General features: G+C 53.7%; 1 protein-coding gene across 4 annotated transcripts; it reads right to left on the reverse strand.

Annotated features, from left to right (window-relative positions):
* Positions 1 to 13,756: 13,756 nt before the first annotated feature.
* LOC132387517 (putative uncharacterized protein DDB_G0291608) lies at positions 13,757 to 19,772 on the reverse strand. Of its 4 annotated transcripts, none has more exons than XR_009509916.1 (2): positions 16,519 to 19,620; positions 13,757 to 16,448 (listed from the first exon to the last, which is right to left on the reverse strand). XR_009509916.1 is itself a non-coding variant. In XM_059959890.1 (2 exons), exons 1-2 carry the CDS (start codon positions 19,220 to 19,222, stop codon positions 16,155 to 16,157), a joined length of 1,845 nt encoding a protein of 614 aa, XP_059815873.1. In that variant the 5' UTR covers positions 19,223 to 19,772; the 3' UTR covers positions 13,757 to 16,154. The 4 variants fall into 4 exon arrangements, 3 of the variants coding, with proteins under 3 accessions (XP_059815873.1, XP_059815870.1, XP_059815872.1); XM_059959890.1 differs by having other exon boundaries at positions 13,757 to 16,463; positions 17,687 to 19,772; XM_059959887.1 differs by having other exon boundaries at positions 13,757 to 19,512; positions 19,583 to 19,696.
* Positions 19,773 to 19,946: the final 174 nt, after the last annotated feature.

The following is a 19,946-nucleotide window of genomic DNA, read 5'->3' on the forward strand; positions in this document are numbered from 1 at the left end:
AACTGTTCCTGAACCTCATGGTGTGGGTCCTGAGGCTCCTGTACCTCCTTCCTGATAGTTGAGGGGGGTAATAACTGTTCCTGAACCTGGTGGTGTGGGTCCTGAGGCTCCTGTGCCTTCTTCCTGATGGTTGAGGGGTAATAATTGTTCCTGAACCTGGTGGTGTGGGTCCTGAGGCTCCTGTACCTCCTCCTGATGGTTGAGGGGGTAATAACTGTTCCTGAACCTGGTGGTGTGGGTCCTGAGGCTCCTGTACCTCCTCCTGATGGTTGAGGGGGTAAGAACTGTTCCTGAACCTGGTGGTGTGGGTCCTGAGGCTCCTGTACCTCCTTCCTGATAGTTGAGGGGGTAATAACTGTTCCTGAACCTGGTGGTGTGGGTCCTGAGGCTCCTGTGCCTTCTTCCTGATGGTTGAGGGGTAATAATTGTTCCTGAACCTGGTGGTGTGGGTCCTGAGGCTCCTGTACCTCCTTCCTGATGGTTGAAGCGTAATAACTGTTCCTGAACATGGTGGTGTGGGTCCTGAGGCTCCTGTACCTCCTCCTGATGGTTGAGGGGGTAATAACTGTTCCTGAACCTGGTGGTGTGGGTCCTGAGGCTCCTGTACCTCCTCCTGATGGTTGAGGGGGTAAGAACTGTTCCTGAACCTGGTGGTGTGGGTCCTGAGGCTCCTGAACCTCCTTCCTGATAGTTGAGGGGGTAATAACTGTTCCTGAACCTGGTGGTGTGGGTCCTGAGGCTCCTGTGCCTTCTTCCTGATGGTTGAGGGGTAATAATTGTTCCTGAACCTGGTGGTGTGGGTCCTGAGGCTCCTGTACCTCCTTCCTGATGGTTGAAGCGTAATAACTGTTCCTGAACATGGTGGTGTGGGTCCTGATGTTCCTGTACCTCCTTCCTGATGGTTGAGGGGTAATAATTGTTCCTGAACCTGGTGGTGTGGGCCCTGAGGTTCCTGTACCTCCTTCCTGATGGTTGAGGGGGTAATAACTGTTCCTGAACCTGGTGGTGTGGGTCCTGAGGCTCCTGTACCTCCTCCTGATGGTTGAGGGGGTAATAAATGTTCCTGAACCTGGTGGTGTGGGTCCTGAGGCTCCTGTACCTCCTTCCTGATGGTTGAAGCGTAATAACTGTTCCTGAACATGGTGGTGTGGGTCCTGAGGTTCCTGTACCTCCTTCCTGATGGTTGAGGGGGTAATAACTGTTCCTGAACCTCATGGTGTGGGTCCTGAGGCTCCTGTACCTCCTTCCTGATGGTTGAAGCGTAATAACTGTTCCTGAACATGGTGGTATGGGTCCTGAGGTTCCTGTACCTCCTTCCTGATGGTTGAGGGGGTAATAACTGTTCCTGAACCTCATGGTGTGGGTCCTGAGGCTCCTGTACCTCCTTCCTGATAGTTGAGGGGGTAATAACTGTTCCTGAACCTGGTGGTGTGGGTCCTGAGGCTCCTGTGCCTTCTTCCTGATGGTTGAGGGGTAATAATTGTTCCTGAACCTGGTGGTGTGGGTCCTGAGGCTCCTGTACCTCCTTCCTGATGGTTGAAGCGTAATAACTGTTCCTGAACATGGTGGTGTGGGTCCTGAGGTTCCTGTACCTCCTTCCTGATGGTTGAGGGGGTAGTAACTGTTCCTGAACCTCATGGTGTGGGTCCTGAGGCTCCTGTACCTCCTTCCTGATAGTTGAGGGGGTAATGACTGTTCCTGAACCTGGTGGTGTGGGTCCTGAGGCTCCTGTGCCTTCTTCCTGATGGTTGAGGGGTAATAATTGTTCCTGAACCTGGTGGTGTGGGCCCTGAGGTTCCTGTACCTCCTTCCTGATGGTTGAGGGGGTAATAACTGTCCTGAACCTGGTGGTGTGTGTCCTGAGGCTCCTGTACCTCCTCCTGATGGTTGAGGGGGTAATAAATGTTCCTGAACCTGGTGGTGTGGGTCCTGAGGCTCCTGTACCTCCTTCCTGATGGTTGAAGCGTAATAACTGTTCCTGAACATGGTGGTGTGGGTCCTGAGGTTCCTTTACCTCCTTCCTGATGGTTGAGGGGGTAATAACTGTTCCTGAACCTCATGGTGTGGGTCCTGAGGCTCCTGTACCTCTTTCCTGATGGTTGAGGGGTAATAACTGTTCCTGAACCTGGTGGTGTGGGTCCTGAGGCTCCTGTACCTCCTCCTGATGGTTGAAGCGTAATAACTGTTCCTGAACCTGGTGGTGTGGGTCCTGAGGCTCCTGTACCTCCTTCCTGATGGTTGATGGGTAATAGCTGTTCCTGAACCTGGTGGTGTGGGTCCTGAGGCTCCTGTACCTCCTTCCTGATGGTTGAGGGGTAATAGCTGTTCCTGAACCTGGTGGTGTGGGACCTGAGGCTCCTGTACCTCTTTCCTGATGGTTGAGGGGTAATAACTGTTCCTGAACCTGGTGGTGTGGGCCCTGAGGCTCCTGTACCTCCTCCTGATGGTTGAGGGGTAATAGCTGTTCCTGAACCTGGTGGTGTGGGTCCTGAGGCTCCTGTACCTCCTTCCTGATGGTTGAGGGGTAATAGCTGTTCCTGAACCTGGTGGTGTGGGTCCTGAGGCTCCTGTACCTCCTCCTGATGGTTGAGGGGGTAATAACTGTTCCTGAACCTGGTGGTGTGGGTCCTGAGGCTCCTGTACCTCCTCCTGATGGTTGAGGGGGTAAGAACTGTTCCTGAACCTGGTGGTGTGGGTCCTGAGGCTCCTGTACCTCCTTCCTGATAGTTGAGGGGGTAATAACTGTTCCTGAACCTGGTGGTGTGGGTCCTGTGTCTCCTGTGCCTTCTTCCTGATGGTTGAGGGGTAATAATTGTTCCTGAACCTGGTGGTGTGGGTCCTGAGGCTCCTGTACCTCCTTCCTGATGGTTGAAGCGTAATAACTGTTCCTGAACATGGTGGTGTGGGTCCTGATGTTCCTGTACCTCCTTCCTGATGGTTGAGGGGTAATAATTGTTCCTGAACCTGGTGGTGTGGGCCCTGAGGTTCCTGTACCTCCTTCCTGATGGTTGAGGGGGTAATAACTGTTCCTGAACCTGGTGGTGTGGGTCCTGAGGCTCCTGTACCTCCTCCTGATGGTTGAGGGGGTAATAAATGTTCCTGAACCTGGTGGTGTGGGTCCTGAGGCTCCTGTACCTCCTTCCTGATGGTTGAAGCATAATAACTGTTCCTGAACATGGTGGTGTGGGTCCTGAGGTTCCTGTACCTCCTTCCTGATGGTTGAGGGGGTAATAACTGTTCCTGAACCTCATGGTGTGGGTCCTGAGGCTCCTGTACCTCCTTCCTGATAGTTGAGGGGTAATAACTGTTCCTGAACCTGGTGGTGTGGGACCTGAGGCTCCTGTACCTCTTTCCTGATGGTTGAGGGGTAATAACTGTTCCTGAACCTGGTGGTGTGGGTCCTGAGGCTCCTGTACCTCCTCCTGATGGTTTAAGCGTAATAACTGTTCCTGAACCTGGTGGTGTGGGTCCTGAGGCTCCTGTACCTCCTTCCTGATGGTTGAGGGGTAATAACTGTTCCTGAACCTGGTGGTGTGGGTCCTGAGGCTCCTGTACCTCCTTCCTGATGGTTGAGGGGTAATAGCTGTTCCTGAACCTGGTGGTGTGGGTCCTGAGGCTCCTGTACCTCCTTCCTGATGGTTGAGGGGTAATAGCTGTTCCTGAACCTGGTGGTGTGGGACCTGAGGCTCCTGTACCTCTTTCCTGATGGTTGAGGGGTAATAACTGTTCCTGAACCTGGTGGTGTGGGGTCCTGAGGCTCCTGTACCTCCTTCCTGATGGTTGAGGGGTAATAGCTGTTCCTGAACCTGGTGGTGTGGGTCCTGAGGCTCCTGTACCTCCTTCCTGATGGTTGAGGGGTAATAGCTGTTCCTGAACCTGGTGGTGTGGGTCCTGAGGCTCCTGTACCTCCTCCTGATGGTTGAGGGGGTAATAACTGTTCCTGAACCTGGTGGTGTGGGTCCTGAGGCTCCTGTACCTCCTTCCTGATGGTTGAGGGGTTATAACTGTCCCTGAACCTGGTGGTGTGTGTCCTGAGTCTCCTGTACCTCCTTCCTGTTGGTTGAGGGGGTAAGAACTGTTCCTGAACCTGGTGGTGTGGGTCCTGAGGCTCCTGTACCTCCTCCTGATGGTTGAGGGGTAATAACTGTTCCTGAACCTGGTGGTGTGGGGTCCTGAGGTTCCTGTACCTCCTTCCTGATGGTTGAGGGGTTATAACTGTCCCTGAACCTGGTGGTGTGGGTCCTGAGGCTCCTGTACCTCCTTCCTGATGGTTGAGGGGTTATAACTGTCCCTGAACCTGGTGGTGTGGGTCCTGAGGCTCCGGTACCTCCTTCCTGATGGTTGAGGGGGTAAGAACTGTTCCTGAACCTGGTGGTGTGGGTCCTGAGGCTCCTGTACCTCCTTCCTGATGGTTGAAGCGTAATAACTGTTCCTGAACATGGTGGTATGGGTCCTGAGGGTTCCTGTACCTCCTTCCTGATAGTTGAGGGGGTAATAACTGTTCCTGAACCTCATGGTGTGGGTCCTGAGGCTCCTGTACCTCCTTCCTGATAGTTGAGGGGGTAATAACTGTTCCTGAACCTGGTGGTGTGGGTCCTGAGGCTCCTGTGCCTTCTTCCTGATGGTTGAGGGGTAATAATTGTTCCTGAACCTGGTGGTGTGGGCCCTGAGGTTCCTGTACCTCCTTCCTGATGGTTGAGGGGGTAATAACTGTCCTGAACCTGGTGGTGTGTGTCCTGAGGCTCCTGTGCCTTCTTCCTGATGGTTGAGGGGTAATAATTGTTCCTGAACCTGGTGGTGTGGCCCCTGAGGTTCCTGATGGTTGAGGGGGTAATAAATGTTCCTGAACCTGGTGGTGTGGGTCCTGAGGCTCCTGTACCTCCTCCTGATGGTTGACGGGGTAATAAATGTTCCTGAACCTGGTGGTGTGGGTCCTGAGGCTCCTGTACCTCCTTCCTGATGGTTGAAGCGTAATAACTGTTCCTGAACATGGTGGTGTGGGTCCTGAGGTTCCTGTACCTCCTTCCTGATGGTTGAGGGGGTAATAACTGTTCCTGAACCTCATGGTGTGGGTCCTGAGGCTCCTGTACCTCCTTCCTGATAGTTGAGGGGGTAATAACTGTTCCTGAACCTGGTGGTGTGGGACCTGAGGCTCCTGTACCTCTTTCCTGATGGTTGAGGGGTAATAACTGTTCCTGAACCTGGTGGTGTGGGTCCTGAGGCTCCTGTACCACCTCCTGATGGTTGAAGCGTAATAACTGTTCCTGAACCTGGTGGTGTGGGTCCTGAGGCTCCTGTACCTCCTTCCTGATGGTTGAGGGGTAATAGCTGTTCCTGAACCTGGTGGTGTGGGTCCTGAGGCTCCTGTACCTCCTTCCTGATGGTTGAGGGGTAATAGCTGTTCCTGAACCTGGTGGTGTGGGACCTGAGGCTCCTGTACCTCTTTCCTGATGGTTGAGGGGTAATAACTGTTCCTGAACCTGGTGGTGTGGGTCCTGAGGCTCCTGTACCTCCTTCCTGATGGTTGAGGGGTAATAGCTGTTCCTGAACCTGGTGGTGTGGGACCTGAGGCTCCTGTACCTCTTTCCTGATGGTTGAGGGGTAATAACTGTTCCTGAACCTGGTGGTGTGGGTCCTGAGGCTCCTGTACCTCCTTCCTGATGGTTGAGGGGTAATAACTGTTCCTGAACCCGGTGGTGTGGGTCCTGAGGCTCCTGTACCTCCTTCCTGATGGTTGAGGGGTTATAACTGTCCCTGAACCTGGTGGTGTGTGTCCTGAGTCTCCTGTACCTCCTACCTGATGGTTGAGGGGGTAATAACTGTTCCTGAACCTGGTGGTGTGGGTCCTGAGGTTCCTGTACCTCCTTCCTGATGGTTGAGGGGTTATAACTGTCCCTGAACCTGGTGGTGTGGGTCCTGAGGCTCCTGTACCTCCTTCCTGATGGTTGAGGGGTTATAACTGTCCCTGAACCTGGTGGTGTGGGTCCTGAGGCTCCGGTACCTCCTTCCTGATGGTTGAGGGGGTAAGAACTGTTCCTGAACCTGGTGGTGTGGGTCCTGAGGCTCCTGTACCTCCTTCCTGATGGTTGAAGCGTAATAACTGTTCCTGAACATGGTGGTATGGGTCCTGAGGTTCCTGTACCTCCTTCCTGATGGTTGAGGGGGTAATAACTGTTCCTGAACCTCATGGTGTGGGTCCTGAGGCTCCTGTACCTCCTTCCTGCAAGTTGAGGGGGTAATAACTGTTCCTGAACCTGGTGGTGTGGGTCCTGAGGCTCCTGTGCCTTCTTCCTGATGGTTGAGGGGTAATAATTGTTCCTGAACCTGGTGGTGTGGGCCCTGAGGTTCCTGTACCTCCTTCCTGATGGTTGAGGGGGTAATAACTGTCCTGAACCTGGTGGTGTGTGTCCTGAGGCTCCTGTGCCTTCTTCCTGATGGTTGAGGGGTAATAATTGTTCCTGAACCTGGTGGTGTGGGCCCTGAGGTTCCTGATGGTTGAGGGGGTAATAAATGTTCCTGAACCTGGTGGTGTGGGTCCTGAGGCTCCTGTACCTCCTTCCTGATGGTTGAAGCGTAATAACTGTTCCTGAACATGGTGGTGTGGGTCCTGAGGTTCCTGTACCTCCTTCCTGATGGTTGAGGGGGTAATAACTGTTCCTGAACCTCATGGTGTGGGTCCTGAGGCTCCTGTACCTCCTTCCTGATAGTTGAGGGGGTAATGACTGTTCCTGAACCTGGTGGTGTGGGTCCTGAGGCTCCTGTGCCTTCTTCCTGATGGTTGAGGGGTAATAAATGTTCCTGAACCTGGTGGTGTGGGTCCTGAGGCTCCTGTACCTCCTTCCTGATGGTTGAAGCGTAATAACTGTTCCTGAACATGGTGGTGTGGGTCCTGAGGTTCCTGTACCTCCTTCCTGATGGTTGAGGGGGTAATAACTGTTCCTGAACCTCATGGTGTGGGTCCTGAGGCTCCTGTACCTCCTTCCTGATAGTTGAGGGGGTAATAACTGTTCCTGAACCTGGTGGTGTGGGACCTGAGGCTCCTGTACCTCTTTCCTGATGGTTGAGGGGTAATAACTGTTCCTGAACCTGGTGGTGTGGGTCCTGAGGCTCCTGTACCTCCTTCCTGATAGTTGAGGGGGTAATAACTGTTCCTGAACCTGGTGGTGTGGGACCTGAGGCTCCTGTACCTCCTTCCTGATGGTTGAGGGGTAATAGCTGTTCCTGAACCTGGTGGTGTGGGTCCTGAGGCTCCTCTACCTCCTTCCTGATGGTTGAGGGGTAATAGCTGTTCCTGAACCTGGTGGTGTGGGACCTGAGGCTCCTGTACCTCTTTCCTGATGGTTGAGGGGTAATAACTGTTCCTGAACCTGGTGGTGTGGGTCCTGAGGCTCCTGTACCTCCTTCCTGATGGTTGAGGGGTAATATCTGTTCCTGAACCTGGTGGTGTGGGTCCTGAGGCTCCTGTACCTCCTTCCTGATGTTTGAGGGGTAATAGCTGTTCCTGAACCTGGTGGTGTGGGTCCTGAGGCTCCTGTACCTCCTCCTGATGGTTGAGGGGGTCATAACTGTTCCTGAACCTGGTGGTGTGGGTCCTGAGGCTCCTGTACCTCCTTCCTGATGGTTGAGGGGTTATAACTGTCCCTGAACCTGGTGGTGTGTGTCCTGAGTCTCCTGTACCTCCTTCCTGATGGTTGAGGGGGTAAGAACTGTTCCTGAACCTGGTGGTGTGGGTCCTGAGGCTCCTGTACCTCCTCCTGATGGTTGAGGGGTAATAACTGTTCCTGAACCTGGTGGTGTGGGTCCTGAGGTTCCTGTACCTCCTTCCTGATGGTTGAGGGGTTATAACTGTCCCTGAACCTGGTGGTGTGGGTCCTGAGGCTCCTGTACCTCCTTCCTGATGGTTGAGGGGTTATAACTGTCCCTGAACCTGGTGGTGTGGGTCCTGAGGCTCCGGTACCTCCTTCCTGATGGTTGAGGGGGTAAGAACTGTTCCTGAACCTGGTGGTGTCGGTCCTGAGGCTCCTGTACCTCCTTTCTGATGGTTGAAGCGTAATAACTGTTCCTGAACATGGTGGTATGGGTCCTGAGGTTCCTGTACCTCCTTCCTGATGGTTGAGGGGGTAATAACTGTTCCTGAACCTCATGGTGTGGGTCCTGAGGCTCCTGTACCTCCTTCCTGATAGTTGAGGGGGTAATAACTGTTCCTGAACCTGGTGGTGTGGGTCCTGAGGCTCCTGTGCCTTCTTCCTGATGGTTGAGGGGTAATAATTGTTCCTGAACCTGGTGGTGTGGGCCCTGAGGTTCCTGTACCTCCTTCCTGATGGTTGAGGGGGTAATAACTGTCCTGAACCTGGTGGTGTGTGTCCTGAGGCTCCTGTGCCTTCTTCCTGATGGTTGAGGGGTAATAATTGTTCCTGAACCTGGTGGTGTGGGCCCTGAGGTTCCTGATGGTTGAGGGGGTAATAAATGTTCCTGAACCTGGTGGTGTGGGTCCTGAGGCTCCTGTACCTCCTTCCTGATGGTTGAAGCGTAATAACTGTTCCTGAACTTGGTGGTGTGGGTCCTGAGGTTCCTGTACCTCCTTCCTGATGGTTGAGGGGGTAATAACTGTTCCTGAACCTCATGGTGTGGGTCCTGAGGCTCCTGTACCTCCTTCCTGATAGTTGAGGGGGTAATGACTGTTCCTGAACCTGGTGGTGTGGGTCCTGAGGCTCCTGTGCCTTCTTCCTGATGGTTGAGGGGTAATAATTGATCCTGAACCTGGTGGTGTGGGCCCTGAGGTTCCTGTACCTCCTTCCTGATGGTTGAGGGGGTAATAACTGTCCTGAACCTGGTGGTGTGTGTCCTGAGGCTCCTGTGCCTTCTTCCTGATGGTTGAGGGGTAATAATTGTTCCTGAACCTGGTGGTGTGGGCCCTGAGGTTCCTGTACCTCCTTCCTGATGGTTGAGGGGGTAATAACTGTTCCTGAACCTGGTGGTGTGGGTCCTGAGGCTCCTGTACCTCCTCCTGATGGTTGAGGGGGTAATAAATGTTCCTGAACCTGGTGGTGTGGGTCCTGAGGCTCCTGTACCTCCTTCCTGATGGTTGAAGCGTAATAACTGTTCCTGAACATGGTGGTGTGGGTCCTGAGGTTCCTGTACATCCTTCCTGATGGTTGAGGGGGTAATAACTGTTCCTGAACCTCATGGTGTGGGTCCTGAGGCTCCTGTACCTCCTTCCTGATAGTTGAGGGGGTAATAACTGTTCCTGAACCTGGTGGTGTGGGACCTGAGGCTCCTGTACCTCTTTCCTGATGGTTGAGGGGTAATAACTGTTCCTGAACCTGGTGGTGTGGGTCCTGAGGCTCCTGTACCTCCTTCCTGATGGTTGAGGGGTAATAGCTGTTCCTGAACCTGGTGGTGTGGGTCCTGAGGCTCCTGTACCTCCTTCCTGATGGTTGAGGGGTAATAGCTGTTCCTGAACCTGGTGGTGTGGGTCCTGAGGCTCCTGTACCTCCTCCTGATGGTTGAGGGGGTAATAACTGCTCCTGAACCTGGTGGTGTGGGTCCTGAGGCTCCTGTACCTCCTTCCTGATGGTTGAGGGGTTATAACTGTCCCTGAACCTGGTGGTGTGTGTCCTGAGTCTCCTGTACCTCCTTCCTGATGGTTGAGGGGGTAAGAACTGTTCCTGAACCTGGTGGTGTGGGTCCTGAGGCTCCTGTACCTCCTCCTGATGGTTGAGTGGTAATAACTGTTCCTGAACCTGGTGGTGTGGGTCCTGAGGTTCCTGTACCTCCTTCCTGATGGTTGAGGGGTTATAACTGTCCCTGAACCTGGTGGTGTGGGTCCTGAGGCTCCTGTACCTCCTTCCTGATGGTTGAGGGGTTATAACTGTCCCTGAACCTGGTGGTGTGGGTCCTGAGGCTCCGGTACCTCCTTCCTGATGGTTGAGGGGGTAAGAACTGTTCCTGAACCTGGTGGTGTGGGTCCTGAGGCTCCTGTACCTCCTCCTGATGGTTGAGGGGTAATAACTGTTCCTGAACCTGGTGGTGTGGGTCCTGAGGTTCCTGTACCTCCTTCCTGATGGTTGAGGGGTTATAACTGTCCCTGAACCTGGTGGTGTGGGTCCTGAGGCTCCTGTACCTCCTTCCTGATGGTTGAGGGGTTATAACTGTCCCTGAACCTGGTGGTGTGGGTCCTGAGGCTCCGGTACCTCCTTACTGATGGTTGAGGGGGTAAGAACTGTTCCTGAACCTGGTGGTGTGGGTCCTGAGGCTCCTGTACCTCCTTTCTGATGGTTGAAGCGTAATAACTGTTCCTGAACATGGTGGTATGGGTCCTGAGGTTCCTGTACCTCCTTCCTGATGGTTGAGGGGGTAATAACTGTTCCTGAACCTCATGGTGTGGGTCCTGAGGCTCCTGTACCTCCTTCCTGATAGTTGAGGGGGTAATAACTGTTCCTGAACCTGGTGGTGTGGGTCCTGAGGCTCCTGTGCCTTCTTCCTGATGGTTGAGGGGTAATAATTGTTCCTGAACCTGGTGGTGTGGGCCCTGAGGTTCCTGTACCTCCTTCCTGATGGTTGAGGGGGTAATAACTGTCCTGAACCTGGTGGTGTGTGTCCTGAGGCTCCTGTGCCTTCTTCCTGATGGTTGAGGGGTAATAATTGTTCCTGAACCTGGTGGTGTGGGCCCTGAGGTTCCTGATGGTTGAGGGGGTAATAAATGTTCCTGAACCTGGTGGTGTGGGTCCTGAGGCTCCTGTACCTCCTTCCTGATGGTTGAAGCGTAATAACTGTTCCTGAACTTGGTGGTGTGGGTCCTGAGGTTCCTGTACCTCCTTCCTGATGGTTGAGGGGGTAATAACTGTTCCTGAACCTCATGGTGTGGGTCCTGAGGCTCCTGTACCTCCTTCCTGATAGTTGAGGGGGTAATGACTGTTCCTGAACCTGGTGGTGTGGGTCCTGAGGCTCCTGTGCCTTCTTCCTGATGGTTGAGGGGTAATAATTGATCCTGAACCTGGTGGTGTGGGCCCTGAGGTTCCTGTACCTCCTTCCTGATGGTTGAGGGGGTAATAACTGTCCTGAACCTGGTGGTGTGTGTCCTGAGGCTCCTGTGCCTTCTTCCTGATGGTTGAGGGGTAATAATTGTTCCTGAACCTGGTGGTGTGGGCCCTGAGGTTCCTGTACCTCCTTCCTGATGGTTGAGGGGGTAATAACTGTTCCTGAACCTGGTGGTGTGGGTCCTGAGGCTCCTGTACCTCCTCCTGATGGTTGAGGGGGTAATAAATGTTCCTGAACCTGGTGGTGTGGGTCCTGAGGCTCCTGTACCTCCTTCCTGATGGTTGAAGCGTAATAACTGTTCCTGAACATGGTGGTGTGGGTCCTGAGGTTCCTGTACATCCTTCCTGATGGTTGAGGGGGTAATAACTGTTCCTGAACCTCATGGTGTGGGTCCTGAGGCTCCTGTACCTCCTTCCTGATAGTTGAGGGGGTAATAACTGTTCCTGAACCTGGTGGTGTGGGACCTGAGGCTCCTGTACCTCTTTCCTGATGGTTGAGGGGTAATAACTGTTCCTGAACCTTGTGGTGTGGGTCCTGAGGCTCCTGTACCTCCTCCTGATGGTTGAAGCGTAATAACTGTTCCTGAACCTGGTGGTGTGGGTCCTGAGGCTCCTGTACCTCCTTCCTGATGGTTGAGGGGTAATAGCTGTTCCTGAACCTGGTGGTGTGGGTCCTGAGGCTCCTGTACCTCCTTCCTGATGGTTGAGGGGTAATAGCTGTTCCTGAACCTGGTGGTGTGGGACCTGAGGCTCCTGTACCTCTTTCCTGATGGTTGAGGGGTAATAACTGTTCCTGAACCTGGTGGTGTGGGTCCTGAGGCTCCTGTACCTCCTTCCTGATGGTTGAGGGGTAATAGCTGTTCCTGAACCTGGTGGTGTGGGTCCTGAGGCTCCTGTACCTCCTTCCTGATGGTTGAGGGGTAATAGCTGTTCCTGAACCTGGTGGTGTGGGTCCTGAGGCTCCTGTACCTCCTCCTGATGGTTGAGGGGGTAATAACTGTTCCTGAACCTGGTGGTGTGGGTCCTGAGGCTCCTGTACCTCCTTCCTGATGGTTGAGGGGTTATAACTGTCCCTGAACCTGGTGGTGTGTGTCCTGAGTCTCCTGTACCTCCTTCCTGATGGTTGAGGGGGTAAGAACTGTTCCTGAACCTGGTGGTGTGGGTCCTGAGGCTCCTGTACCTCCTCCTGATGGTTGAGGGGTAATAACTGTTCCTGAACCTGGTGGTGTGGGTCCTGAGGTTCCTGTACCTCCTTCCTGATGGTTGAGGGGTTATAACTGTCCCTGAACCTGGTGGTGTGGGTCCTGAGGCTCCTGTACCTCCTTCCTGATGGTTGAGGGGTTATAACTGTCCCTGAACCTGGTGGTGTGGGTCCTGAGGCTCCGGTACCTCCTTCCTGATGGTTGAGGGGGTAAGAACTGTTCCTGAACCTGGTGGTGTGGGTCCTGAGGCTCCTGTACCTCCTTCCTGATGGTTGAAGCGTAATAACTGTTCCTGAACATGGTGGTATGGGTCCTGAGGTTCCTGTACCTCCTTCCTGATGGTTGAGGGGGTAATAACTGTTCCTGAACCTCATGGTGTGGGTCCTGAGGCTCCTGTACCTCCTTCCTGATAGTTGAGGGGGTAATAACTGTTCCTGAACCTGGTGGTGTGGGTCCTGAGGCTCCTGTGCCTTCTTCCTGATGGTTGAGGGGTAATAATTGTTCCTGAACCTGGTGGTGTGGGCCCTGAGGTTCCTGTACCTCCTTCCTGATGGTTGAGGGGGTAATAACTGTCCTGAACCTGGTGGTGTGTGTCCTGAGGCTCCTGTGCCTTCTTCCTGATGGTTGAGGGGTAATAATTGTTCCTGAACCTGGTGGTGTGGGCCCTGAGGTTCCTGATGGTTGAGGGGGTAATAAATGTTCCTGAACCTGGTGGTGTGGGTCCTGAGGCTCCTGTACCTCCTTCCTGATGGTTGAAGCGTAATAACTGTTCCTGAACATGGTGGTGTGGGTCCTGAGGTTACTGTACCTCCTTCCTGATGGTTGAGGGGGTAATAACTGTTCCTGAACCTCATGGTGTGGGTCCTGAGGCTCCTGTACCTCCTTCCTGATAGTTGAGGGGGTAATAACTGTTCCTGAACCTGGTGGTGTGGGACCTGAGGCTCCTGTACCTCTTTCCTGATGGTTGAGGGGTAATAACTGTTCCTGAACCTGGAGGTGTGGGTCCTGAGGCTCCTGTACCTCCTCCTGATGGTTGAAGCGTAATAACTGTTCCTGAACCTGGTGGTGTGGGTCCTGAGGCTCCTGTACCTCCTTCCTGATGGTTGAGGGGTAATAACTGTTCCTGAACCTGGTGGTGTGGGTCCTGAGGCTCCTGTACCTTCTTCCTGATGGTTATGGGGTAATAACTGTCCCTGAACCTGGTGGTGTGGGACCTGAGGCTCCTGTACCTTCTTCCTGATGGTTATGGGGTAATAACTGTCCCTGAACCTGGTGGTGTGGGTCCTGAGGCTCCTGTACCTTCTTCCTGATGGTTATGGGGTAATAACTGTCCCTGAACCTGGTGGTGTGGGTCCTGAGGCTCCTGTACCTTCTTCCTGATGGTTATGGGGTAATAACTGTCCCTGAACCTGGTGGTGTGGGTCCTGAGGCTCCTGTACCTTCTTCCTGATGGTTATGGGGTAATAACTGTCCCTGAACCTGGTGTTGTGGGACCTGAGGTTCCTGATGGTTGAGGGGGTAATAAATGTTCCTGAACCTGGTGGTGTGGGTCCTGAGGCTCCTGTACCTCCTTCCTGATGGTTGAAGCGTAATAACTGTTCCTGAACATGGTGGTGTGGGTCCTGAGGTTCCTGTACCTCCTTCCTGATGGTTGAGGGGGTAATAACTGTTCCTGAACCTCATGGTGTGGGTCCTGAGGCTCCTGTACCTCCTTCCTGATAGTTGAGGGGGTAATGACTGTTCCTGAACCTGGTGGTGTGGGTCCTGAGGCTCCTGTGCCTTCTTCCTGATGGTTGAGGGGTAATAATTGTTCCTGAACCTGGTGGTGTGGGCCCTGAGGTTCCTGTACCTCCTTCCTGATGGTTGAGGGGGTAATAACTGTCCTGAACCTGGTGGTGTGTGTCCTGAGGCTCCTGTGCCTTCTTCCTGATGGTTGAGGGGTAATAATTGTTCCTGAACCTGGTGGTGTGGGCCCTGAGGTTCCTGTACCTCCTTCCTGATGGTTGAGGGGGTAATAACTGTTCCTGAACCTGGTGGTGTGGGTCCTGAGGCTCCTGTACCTCCTCCTGATGGTTGAGGGGGTAATAAATGTTCCTGAACCTGGTGGTGTGGGTCCTGAGGCTCCTGTACCTCCTTCCTGATGGTTGAAGCGTAATAACTGTTCCTGAACATGGTGGTGTGGGTCCTGAGGTTCCTGTACCTCCTTCCTGATGGTTGAGGGGGTAATAACTGTTCCTGAACCTCATGGTGTGGGTCCTGAGGCTCCTGTACCTCCTTCCTGATAGATGAGGGGGTAATAACTGTTCCTGAACCTGGTGGTGTGGGACCTGAGGCTCCTGTACCTCTTTCCTGATGGTTGAGGGGTAATAACTGTTCCTGAACCTGGTGGTGTGGGTCCTGAGGCTCCTGTACCTCCTCCTGATGGTTGAAGCGTAATAACTGTTCCTGAACCTGGTGGTGTGGGTCCTGAGGCTCCTGTACCTCCTTCCTGATGGTTGAGGGGTAATAGCTGTTCCTGAACCTGGTGGTGTGGGTCCTGAGGCTCCTGTACCTCCTTCCTGATGGTTGAGGGGTAATAGCTGTTCCTGAACCTGGTGGTGTGGGACCTGAGGCTCCTGTACCTCTTTCCTGATGGTTGAGGGGTAATAACTGTTCCTGAACCTGGTGGTGTGGGTCCTGAGGCTCCTGTACCTCCTTCCTGATGGTTGAGGGGTAATAGCTGTTCCTGAACCTGGTGGTGTGGGTCCTGAGGCTCCTGTACCTCCTTCCTGATGGTTGAGGGGTAATAGCTGTTCCTGAACCTGGTGGTGTGGGTCCTGAGGCTCCTGTACCTCCTCCTGATGGTTGAGGGGGTAATAACTGTTCCTGAACCTGGTGGTGTGGGTCCTGAGGCTCCTGTACCTCCTTCCTGATGGTTGAGGGGTTATAACTGTCCCTGAACCTGGTGGTGTGGGTCCTGAGGCTCCTGTACCTCCTTCCTGATGGTTGAGGGGTAAGAACTGTTCCTGAACCTGGTGGTGTGGGTCCTGAGGCTCCTGTACCTCCTCCTGATGGTTGAGGGGTAATAACTGTTCCTGAACCTGGTGGTGTGGGTCCTGAGGTTCCTGTACCTCCTTCCTGATGGTTGAGGGGTTATAACTGTCCCTGAACCTGGTGGTGTGGGTCCTGAGGCTCCTGTACCTCCTTCCTGATGGTTGAGGGGTTATAACTGTCCCTGAACCTGGTGGTGTGGGTCCTGAGGCTCCGGTACCTCCTTCCTGATGGTTGAGGGGGTAAGAACTGTTCCTGAACCTGGTGGTGTGGGTCCTGAGGCTCCTGTACCTCCTTCCTGATGGTTGAAGCGTAATAACTGTTCCTGAACATGGTGGTATGGGTCCTGAGGTTCCTGTACCTCCTTCCTGATGGTTGAGGGGGTAATAACTGTTCCTGAACCTCATGGTGTGGGTCCTGAGGCTCCTGTACCTCCTTCCTGATAGTTGAGGGGGTAATAACTGTTCCTGAACCTGGTGGTGTGGGTCCTGAGGCTCCTGTGCCTTCTTCCTGATGGTTGAGGGGTAATAATTGTTCCTGAACCTGGTGGTGTGGGCCCTGAGGTTCCTGTACCTCCTTCCTGATGGTTGAGGGGGTAATAACTGTCCTGAACCTGGTGGTGTGTGTCCTGAGGCTCCTGTGCCTTCTTCCTGATGGTTGAGGGGTAATAATTGTTCCTGAACCTGGTGGTGTGGGCCCTGAGGTTCCTGATGGTTGAGGGGGTAATAAATGTTCCTGAACCTGGTGGTGTGGGTCCTGAGGCTCCTGTACCTCCTTCCTGATGGTTGAAGCGTAATAACTGTTCCTGAACATGGTGGTGTGGGTCCTGAGGTTACTGTACCTCCTTCCTGATGGTTGAGGGGGTAATAACTGTTCCTGAACCTCATGGTGTGGGTCCTGAGGCTCCTGTACCTCCTTCCTGATAGTTGAGGGGGTAATAACTGTTCCTGAACCTGGTGGTGTGGGACCTGAGGCTCCTGTACCTCTTTCCTGATGGTTGAGGGGTAATAACTGTTCCTGAACCTGGAGGTGTGGGTCCTGAGGCTCCTGTACCTCCTCCTGATGGTTGAAGCGTAATAACTGTTCCTGAACCTGGTGGTGTGGGTCCTGAGGCTCCTGTACCTCCTTCCTGATGGTTGAGGGGTAATAACTGTTCCTGAACCTGGTGGTGTGGGTCCTGAGGCTCCTGTACCTTCTTCCTGATGGTTATGGGGTAATAACTGTCCCTGAACCTGGTGGTGTGGGACCTGAGGCTCCTGTACCTTCTTCCTGATGGTTATGGGGTAATAACTGTCCCTGAACCTGGTGGTGTGGGTCCTGAGGCTCCTGTACCTTCTTCCTGATGGTTATGGGGTAATAACTGTCCCTGAACCTGGTGGTGTGGGTCCTGAGGCTCCTGTACCTTCTTCCTGATGGTTATGGGGTAATAACTGTCCCTGAACCTGGTGGTGTGGGTCCTGAGGCTCCTGTACCTTCTTCCTGATGGTTATGGGGTAATAACTGTCCCTGAACCTGGTGTTGTGGGACCTGAGGTTCCTGATGGTTGAGGGGGTAATAAATGTTCCTGAACCTGGTGGTGTGGGTCCTGAGGCTCCTGTACCTCCTTCCTGATGGTTGAAGCGTAATAACTGTTCCTGAACATGGTGGTGTGGGTCCTGAGGTTCCTGTACCTCCTTCCTGATGGTTGAGGGGGTAATAACTGTTCCTGAACCTCATGGTGTGGGTCCTGAGGCTCCTGTACCTCCTTCCTGATAGTTGAGGGGGTAATGACTGTTCCTGAACCTGGTGGTGTGGGTCCTGAGGCTCCTGTGCCTTCTTCCTGATGGTTGAGGGGTAATAATTGTTCCTGAACCTGGTGGTGTGGGCCCTGAGGTTCCTGTACCTCCTTCCTGATGGTTGAGGGGGTAATAACTGTCCTGAACCTGGTGGTGTGTGTCCTGAGGCTCCTGTGCCTTCTTCCTGATGGTTGAGGGGTAATAATTGTTCCTGAACCTGGTGGTGTGGGCCCTGAGGTTCCTGTACCTCCTTCCTGATGGTTGAGGGGGTAATAACTGTTCCTGAACCTGGTGGTGTGGGTCCTGAGGCTCCTGTACCTCCTCCTGATGGTTGAGGGGGTAATAAATGTTCCTGAACCTGGTGGTGTGGGTCCTGAGGCTCCTGTACCTCCTTCCTGATGGTTGAAGCGTAATAACTGTTCCTGAACATGGTGGTGTGGGTCCTGAGGTTCCTGTACCTCCTTCCTGATGGTTGAGGGGGTAATAACTGTTCCTGAACCTCATGGTGTGGGTCCTGAGGCTCCTGTACCTCCTTCCTGATAGATGAGGGGGTAATAACTGTTCCTGAACCTGGTGGTGTGGGACCTGAGGCTCCTGTACCTCTTTCCTGATGGTTGAGGGGTAATAACTGTTCCTGAACCTGGTGGTGTGGGTCCTGAGGCTCCTGTACCTCCTCCTGATGGTTGAAGCGTAATAACTGTTCCTGAACCTGGTGGTGTGGGTCCTGAGGCTCCTGTACCTCCTTCCTGATGGTTGAGGGGTAATAGCTGTTCCTGAACCTGGTGGTGTGGGTCCTGAGGCTCCTGTACCTCCTTCCTGATGGTTGAGGGGTAATAGCTGTTCCTGAACCTGGTGGTGTGGGACCTGAGGCTCCTGTACCTCTTTCCTGATGGTTGAGGGGTAATAACTGTTCCTGAACCTGGTGGTGTGGGTCCTGAGGCTCCTGTACCTCCTTCCTGATGGTTGAGGGGTAATAGCTGTTCCTGAACCTGGTGGTGTGGGTCCTGAGGCTCCTGTACCTCCTTCCTGATGGTTGAGGGGTAATAGCTGTTCCTGAACCTGGTGGTGTGGGTCCTGAGGCTCCTGTACCTCCTCCTGATGGTTGAGGGGGTAATAACTGTTCCTGAACCTGGTGGTGTGGGTCCTGAGGCTCCTGTACCTCCTTCCTGATGGTTGAGGGGTTATAACTGTCCCTGAACCTGGTGGTGTGTGTCCTGAGTCTCCTGTACCTCCTTCCTGATGGTTGAGGGGGTAAGAACTGTTCCTGAACCTGGTGGTGTGGGTCCTGAGGCTCCTGTACCTCCTCCTGATGGTTGAGGGGTAATAACTGTTCCTGAACCTGGTGGTGTGGGTCCTGAGGTTCCTGTACCTCCTTCCTGATGGTTGAGGGGTTATAACTGTCCCTGAACCTGGTGGTGTGGGTCCTGAGGCTCCTGTACCTCCTTCCTGATGGTTGAGGGGTTATAACTGTCCCTGAACCTGGTGGTGTGGGTCCTGAGGCTCCGGTACCTCCTTCCTGATGGTTGAGGGGGTAAGAACTGTTCCTGAACCTGGTGGTGTGGGTCCTGAGGCTCCTGTACCTCCTTCCTGATGGTTGAAGCGTAATAACTGTTCCTGAACATGGTGGTATGGGTCCTGAGGTTCCTGTACCTCCTTCCTGATGGTTGAGGGGGTAATAACTGTTCCTGAACCTCATGGTGTGGGTCCTGAGGCTCCTGTACCTCCTTCCTGATAGTTGAGGGGGTAATAACTGTTCCTGAACCTGGTGGTGTGGGTCCTGAGGCTCCTGTGCCTTCTTCCTGATGGTTGAGGGGTAATAATTGTTCCTGAACCTGGTGGTGTGGGCCCTGAGGTTCCTGTACCTCCTTCCTGATGGTTGAGGGGGTAATAACTGTCCTGAACCTGGTGGTGTGTGTCCTGAGGCTCCTGTGCCTTCTTCCTGATGGTTGAGGGGTAATAATTGTTCCTGAACCTGGTGGTGTGGGCCCTGAGGTTCCTGATGGTTGAGGGGGTAATAAATGTTCCTGAACCTGGTGGTGTGGGTCCTGAGGCTCCTGTACCTCCTTCCTGATGGTTGAAGCGTAATAACTGTTCCTGAACATGGTGGTGTGGGTCCTGAGGTTACTGTACCTCCTTCCTGATGGTTGAGGGGGTAATAACTGTTCCTGAACCTCATGGTGTGGGTCCTGAGGCTCCTGTACCTCCTTCCTGATAGTTGAGGGGGTAATAACTGTTCCTGAACCTGGTGGTGTGGGACCTGAGGCTCCTGTACCTCTTTCCTGATGGTTGAGGGGTAATAACTGTTCCTGAACCTGGAGGTGTGGGTCCTGAGGCTCCTGTACCTCCTCCTGATGGTTGAAGCGTAATAACTGTTCCTGAACCTGGTGGTGTGGGTCCTGAGGCTCCTGTACCTCCTTCCTGATGGTTGAGGGGTAATAACTGTTCCTGAACCTGGTGGTGTGGGTCCTGAGGCTCCTGTACCTTCTTCCTGATGGTTATGGGGTAATAACTGTCCCTGAACCTGGTGGTGTGGGACCTGAGGCTCCTGTACCTTCTTCCTGATGGTTATGGGGTAATAACTGTCCCTGAACCTGGTGGTGTGGGTCCTGAGGCTCCTGTACCTTCTTCCTGATGGTTATGGGGTAATAACTGTCCCTGAACCTGGTGGTGTGGGTCCTGAGGCTCCTGTACCTTCTTCCTGATGGTTATGGGGTAATAACTGTCCCTGAACCTGGTGGTGTGGGTCCTGAGGCTCCTGTACCTTCTTCCTGATGGTTATGGGGTAATAACTGTCCCTGAACCTGGTGTTGTGGGACCTGAGGCTCCTGTACCTCCTTCCTGATGGCAGCAGTGAGAAGAGCGCGGCTTGGGTGGTGAGGATCTCTGACGATGGACGCTGC

Source organism: Hypanus sabinus, unplaced genomic scaffold (assembly GCF_030144855.1).
Source record: "Hypanus sabinus isolate sHypSab1 unplaced genomic scaffold, sHypSab1.hap1 scaffold_1932, whole genome shotgun sequence".
Taxonomy (NCBI): Eukaryota; Metazoa; Chordata; class Chondrichthyes; order Myliobatiformes; family Dasyatidae; genus Hypanus; species Hypanus sabinus.